The 6,815-nt window shown below is 43.8% G+C and overlaps 2 protein-coding genes across 3 annotated transcripts; one reads left to right on the top strand and one right to left on the bottom strand.

The window, feature by feature from the left end:
- Positions 1–787: 787 nt before the first annotated feature.
- bcl2l16 (BCL2 like 16) lies at positions 788–3,637 on the top strand. 2 transcript variants are annotated; one of them, XM_071481818.1, is made up of 3 exons: positions 788–894; positions 992–1,603; positions 2,866–3,637. In XM_071481818.1, the coding sequence occupies exons 2-3, from the start codon at positions 1,121–1,123 to the stop codon at positions 2,992–2,994; spliced, it is 612 nt and encodes a 203-aa protein (XP_071337919.1). In that variant the 5' UTR covers positions 788–894; positions 992–1,120; the 3' UTR covers positions 2,995–3,637. The 2 variants fall into 2 exon arrangements, with proteins under 2 accessions (XP_071337919.1, XP_071337920.1); XM_071481819.1 differs by lacking the exon at positions 788–894 and having other exon boundaries at positions 995–1,603; positions 2,893–3,128.
- Positions 3,638–3,712: 75 nt separating this feature from the next.
- On the bottom strand, positions 3,713–6,335 carry tubb2b (tubulin, beta 2b). Its single transcript, XM_071481817.1, has 4 exons — positions 6,178–6,335; positions 5,205–5,313; positions 4,991–5,101; positions 3,713–4,897 (listed from the first exon to the last, which is right to left on the bottom strand). The coding sequence occupies exons 1-4, from the start codon at positions 6,232–6,234 to the stop codon at positions 3,837–3,839; spliced, it is 1,338 nt and encodes a 445-aa protein (XP_071337918.1). The 5' UTR covers positions 6,235–6,335; the 3' UTR covers positions 3,713–3,836.
- Between the last annotated feature and the right edge of the window lie 480 nt (positions 6,336–6,815).

Here is a 6,815-nt window from a genome sequence, read left to right as displayed (position 1 = left end):
TTGTCCTCCATAGTATCAGGGTGGAGACAGAAATTTCAGAAACTAATAATAATAATAATAATAATAAAATATCAGACTGGCTGGATACTTAAGGAAGGTGAGAATTTACCTTCAAAACCAACTTGTATTCCAAGTTGTTATTAAAGACTCCAGATTATTCCTGCTTATTGGCAGGAAGTCTTCAGATCTTTTAGTTAAGTAAAGTACCAGTACAACAATATAATAAAAGCTACTTCATTTCATTTAAAAGTCCTGGATAATTTAAAATCTTCACTCAAGTTAAAGTTCAGAGGAATCGTCTACAACCTGCAGAGAGATGAGTGACTGATGACAGTATTATTTTTATTTTGGTTGTTCAGTCTAGAGCAATGCATGGTATTTTAAGTCTATCAAATGTTTTTGTCATGTAAAATGCTCATATGCAACATAAGTAGAGTTGTCACATAAATGTGTGAATGAGTGAAAAACACAATATTTCCCTCTCAGATGCAATAAAGTAGCATAGCATGGAAATAATGTAATTTTATGCAGGTTGTTTAGCCTGTCTGAAAGCTGCAACCTGTCAGCAGCCCTGCCATAGTTCTCTTCACTCATCTGCTGTAACTCTCCCACTGTACAGTGGTTCCTCCTCAGTCTGCAGGTCCTCTGTGCTCTTTATTTAGCTGCGCTGCTTGGGTTGGAATGGGGATGTGTATCAGGAACAGCTATGATTGTGCACATGAGGTTGGAGATCAGTGTCAGTTTCCAACAAGGGCTCTATATTTAGCTGGTGAGGGGACTGGGTGACCCGGTCTGACTGCAACACATACAGACACACTCCTCTGGACCCCAACACTCTTTCAGCTGCTGGCTCGTCCCTCAGCGCTGCTGTGTGTTTATCTTACTGAAGAGGAGGTGAGTTGTAAATACTTTATTTCCTTATTGGACATGACACTGCAGGATCCTTATTTATTCTCCTCTTAATGTCATTTTTCAACCTTACCATTGACAGTATCCCTACACCACTATGACAGACTGATGGGTGTTGGAGAATGACTGTGCTGCTTAGAAACAGAGCTGTGAACTGTGGCCTAATGAGAATACAGCTTGGTGATTAGTGAAGTGGCAGTTGGAGGCAACCATGTGTCAGTCGGAGGAGCCAGAAGCCAAACTGGGCCTGAACAGCCCTGATCCGCTGGTGAGAGAGGCTTTTCTGATGGCCCATGACTACATAAACTATGTAACCACAGGGGGGGCGGATGGGACCATGGGTCCTGCCCCTACAGCCTGCACCGCGGCCCTGCGCCACGCCGGAGACGAGCTCCTCAACCGTTTCCCCATCTTCTTCCGGCGCTGGCCTCGTGTCTTCCAGGATGTGACGGAGAACACGGCCTGTCCCATGCTCATGAGCATCCTCGATGAGCACTTCTTTCCCCCTGCCCCCGGGGGGCGCCGCAGGGACCTGGCTTGGAGCGCAGTGCTGTCGGTGTACGTGCTGGCTGGCCAGATGGCTCTGCATTGCCATGAGAGGGGTATGATGGTGGTCCTGCCCCAGCTGAAGGAGTGTGTTGGCGCCTATGTGGAGAAGGTCATCTGCCCTGAAATACAAGACAAGGGAGGATGGGTAAGTGAAGATAAAAGATAAAAGAAGCTGGTTCTCATAAACGTAGCATACACCTACTTTAAACATATGCAACCACATTATTGATTTTTAAATAACCCAGAAACATGTCACCCTGCTCCATCGCGTCCAACACCAGTGAAAACCCACTGCAGTGATTGAGTCCTGCACCTCCATAAACCACAGGGAAACACAGATTAAATGGTTTAATGTGAAGCAGCAGAGGCTGAGCTATATTGACTTTTAGTCCCTGAGGTGGGTCAAGCTCCAAAAACAGTGGATCCTACACTTCCCATGATGCCACTTGATAGCATCTTTCATCAGAGCCTGATAACGACCCACTTCTTTCAGACTTCACAGCCCTTGTTTTAACACAGGCCATCTGTTATGCTTAACTAAAAAAATTAGCTATGGGGCCCACTGACTTCTTGTTCCTCTCACTTGGTCCTTGCACTGTCTGCGCGTTGTGTTTTCACCCTCGTCTCTTTGTGTAGCCGTCAGGTGCAGTTCACACTGTAGACTAAACATTGCAGTCTCGTTATACTTGCCCAGATTTTGGGGACAGTGTCTTACCCCTCATTTGCTGTGTAAGTGACTATGTGGTAATCTAATACAAACACACATTTGTTTAAGAATATGTATTATTGAAGCATTAAAACAATAGTTAAATTACCTTTTGACACAGGGTCCCATTGAAAATACTGCAATAGGGCTCCTGCCATTTCACTTCATATTGTGCTTTAGAGATGAATATTTTCTAACAAATTATTGATCAGTTGTACAAACAACCACAAACTAATTCCACACAGTGACACTGTGGCCTTTGGGGTCCTTGAAGTTGTTTGGTCTGGGATACTCATCTGCTTTATCTGGTTGTTAATCCAGCCTGGAGGTGTAACATCAATGTCCTCTTTCAAACAAGATGACGTTAAAAATGTTGGTTTATATTTATTTTCAAAAGCCAAGTTGTATCAAAACTGACCTGTACAAGTTACTAAAAACAAAACAATAAAATAACAATAAAAAAGAATTATACTTATTTGATTTCATGTTAAATTAGAAATTAAAAATAGTTATTCAAACCAAATGAACTGTCGTTTCTGGTCTTTCATCTCTCTCCTAAATGATATGAGGCTCCTAAACACTGTTTAACTGTGATCTTAGTGGTGTACTCTTTGTAGTGAACAGCCTGTTATCACTTGTGAATTGTAATGAAATCTTACCATTTCATCTGAAGCTATCATTTACTTACTTGTTTCTGACAGAGTGGTTTTGTGTCACGCTTTGGACAGAAGCAGGACTTGGAGACCCAGGTGAAGAAAGCGTGCTGTTGGACACTGCTGGCTTTGGCCATAAGCATCCTCACCTACTTGATATGGAGAAGAATGGCTTAGCCAGCACTGCCACCTAGTGACCACAACCAGAAACACTCCAACAAACCACCACATGAAAATGTCTGCAGTGGTACTTCATCCTTTTTTTCCCCCATTCTATAACTTTTCAGTTAATAACCCATACGTATAAACATATCAGTGTAACTTCCATGTTATTTACTGCATATTCAGTGTTCTAGTATCACATGGATAAATTTGTCATAACCTGTTATGTATGAGCGTTAAAGCAGTCCCACTCACATCCTGGCAAAAACAGAGCTAACAATGTTTTCACAACAGTGCATGGACTTTGATCTGGGTTTTATAAGTTTAATCTGCTGTGCACTATCTACATGTGGTCATCAGGATAACAGCAGGCTGAAAGGGACTGGATTTATGGTTTAATTATACTATAAGAGCCTGGAAATCTGTTAGCCACATTTGTGTTATCACTATACGTGAATTATATTTTGTTAAACTACTTAGTCAATGAACATAAAGGCTCTAAAAGCTAACTGCTAAGGTGAATTCAAAACTTATTCAAGCAGCACAATACCAGCTAATGTCCTGTATAGGTCAACTATAACAGGTATTCAAATAGCAGTTATACCACTAACCTTCTGTAGTTCAGTGAATCTGCTGAAATAAAAACCTCCTACCATCACCGTCTCCTAACACTCATCTGTACATGATCTCAGGTATTAATGTAAACTAGGTCATACAATAAGGGAGACAAACGTCAAATATGCAGAAGAACTTTTATTAACATGAACAGCAGACAGAACACTGAAGACTGGAAAAGACTTGGAACGTTACATTTCACTGCAAAGATACAACAGCAGAGCTTCGTAAAAATGGTACATTTAGGCCAGCTCCTCCTCACCCTCCTCCTCAAACTCTCCCTCCTCCTCAGCAGTGGCATCCTGGTACTGCTGGTACTCAGAGACCAGGTCATTCATGTTGCTCTCCGCCTCGGTGAACTCCATCTCATCCATACCCTCACCAGTGTACCAGTGGAGGAAAGCTTTGCGCCTGAACATGGCTGTGAACTGCTCAGAAATGCGCTTGAACAGCTCCTGGATGGCTGTGCTGTTGCCAATGAAGGTAGCAGCCATCTTGAGGCCACGGGGAGGAATGTCGCAGACAGCGGTCTTGACATTGTTGGGGATCCATTCAACAAAGTAGCTGCTGTTCTTGTTCTGCACATTCAGCATCTGCTCATCCACCTCCTTCATGGACATGCGGCCACGGAAGATGGCAGCCACTGTCAGGTAGCGGCCGTGACGTGGGTCGCAGGCAGCCATCATGTTCTTGGCGTCGAACATCTGCTGGGTGAGCTCTGGCACAGTGAGTGATCTGTACTGCTGGCTGCCTCTGCTTGTGAGGGGGGCGAAGCCAGGCATGAAGAAGTGCAGTCGGGGGAATGGCACCATGTTTACTGCCAGCTTACGCAGGTCAGCATTGAGCTGTCCGGGGAACCTGAGGCAGGTGGTGACGCCACTCATGGTGGCAGAGACCAAGTGGTTGAGGTCACCGTATGAGGGGGTTGTAAGTTTGAGGGTGCGGAAACAGATGTCATATAGGGCCTCATTGTCGATACAGTAGGTCTCATCTGTGTTTTCTACAAGCTGGTGGACTGATAGTGTGGCGTTATAGGGCTCAACAACTGTGTCTGATACTTTGGGGGAAGGCACCACGCTGAAGGTGTTCATAATGCGGTCGGGGTACTCTTCACGGATCTTGCTGATGAGCAGGGTTCCCATACCAGAACCCGTACCACCACCCAGGGAGTGTGTGAGCTGGAAGCCCTGCAGGCAGTCACAGCTCTCTGCCTCCTTCCTCACCACATCCAGGACAGAGTCCACCAGCTCTGCACCCTCGGTGTAGTGACCCTTTGCCCAGTTGTTTCCAGCACCACTCTGGCCTGTAAGGTAGGAATCAAGATTAAACGTCACAGAAATCAGGAAGCGTCACACTGTACATTTCTGGACAATTTGCATAGAAAAGAAAATCTTACCAAAAACAAAGTTGTCTGGCCTGAAGACCTGGCCAAAAGGTCCAGACCTCACAGAGTCCATGGTTCCAGGCTCCAGATCAACCAGTACAGCACGGGGCACATATTTACCACCTTTAAAAAAAAAATAAATAAAGACATGAAAGGTCAGAAAATGTACAGTCAGTATACACTATGCAATTAAAATCTATTTAAATTAAGCTTGACTTTGATTTACCTGAGGCTTCATTGTAGTAGACATTGATCCTGTCCAGCTGCAGGTCGCTGTCACCATGGTATGTGCCAGTTGGGTCAATACCATGCTCGTCACTGATGACCTCCCAAAACTGCAAACAAACAAAGCAAGCAAACCCTTGTTAGCACTGAGAAAAAACCCAACTATGACTAGTAACGTGCATCCATTAATCCGTTTTTAATTCATGTTAACAATTTAATAATTGAACTACTGAAATTTAATTTCCCGCCATGCTGCCTTCGGCGCGCGCGCCCTCACCCCCTATTGGCTGGGACTCATGGGTTATGAATTTGAAAATTCCTTACTACGTCACTAACCGCCAACGCCGCCTACTGCAGGCAAAAGCCGGGCGCAGTTGAAAGCACTGCCAAGTAGGCCTCAATGAGCCTGGAACTGCTGCACCACACAAAGACATCTCATATGTACCTTAACAAAACGGCGAAACTCTGCTTTCTCAATATACGTATCATTCCGTTCATGTAACGTTAAAGGATTAAGGTGCGCTGAGGTTTTATAATCGAAAATCCTCACTTCCCTTTTTCCGCAGTGTACCAACGGCTGCTGAAGAACAATGGTTCTTTCACGATAACAGTTCGTCGATTTAAATCGAATAACGCTTAAATTAATTTCTATAGTGTTTCTATAGTGTTTAACTTATAACGGACGGACTCGATGACTCCGACAGAAATCATACAACATGCCAAAAATTGTTTTAATCGTTTTTTATTCATCTATACTTCGACGCATTACGTTCCTAAAGACCCCCTAAAATGTTATTCAGTTCAGACTTAAAATAAAAGGGTAAAATTGTAAAGTAGGACACATTGATATTCCAGGGTGTGGTTTCTGGGACGCGTATGGGCACAAAGCATCGGCTCCTACAGCAAAGATATCGATTTTTTGTACATAAAATAGCTCAATTTAGTGCTCAAAGGAAATATACAGTTTTACTAACCTTGGCACCAATCTGGTTTCCGCACTGGCCGGCTTGGAGATGCACGATTTCCCTCATTTTTTCTGGAAGTGGAATGAATCTTCACACAAACGACTGTGACTTTCTTTATGTGCGTGTTCAACGGCTCAACTGTTCAATTTATAGTACAGCTGAACCCGCCTCTTCCTCCTCAGCTCGAACGTCTATTGGCTGATAGTCACGACCATCCTTTACAGACACAAACGTAAACCAATAAAATGTTGAGAAACGTATCTGCGATTGGTGAATCAGTCTGTCAATCAAATTCATCTCAAACGTATGACTAACGTCTAATCTGCAGACGTTGGCCTACTTCCCTCATGGTGGCGGAATAGATATGCGACGTTGTCATTACATTTTATTCTACATTCGACTGCTACACCATCATTTCATTGAAAGACAGTGAAAAGGTTTTTCGTCGATCTGCAGAAAATATTTTGATTTGATCAGTTATGAGACAGCAATCCTAGATGACTTCTAGTTAGCCACAGTCTACGTGGCTGACTGCAGTAGAATACAACGGTCCAGGCTATCAGACGTTTCACTAGCGGAAACTGCTTTAGCAGGGCTGGCCATGACTCTGCTTTAGCTACAACAGTGATTATCAGTCATGTGCCTCT

Source organism: Trachinotus anak, unplaced genomic scaffold, assembly GCF_046630095.1.
Source record: "Trachinotus anak isolate AG129_WGS33_773 ecotype Australia unplaced genomic scaffold, CSIRO_AGI_Tana_v1 ptg000008l, whole genome shotgun sequence".
Taxonomy (NCBI): Eukaryota; Metazoa; Chordata; class Actinopteri; order Carangiformes; family Carangidae; genus Trachinotus; species Trachinotus anak.
Note: the sequence above shows the minus strand (reverse complement) of the source record. Positions and strands in the feature narration are given on the sequence as shown.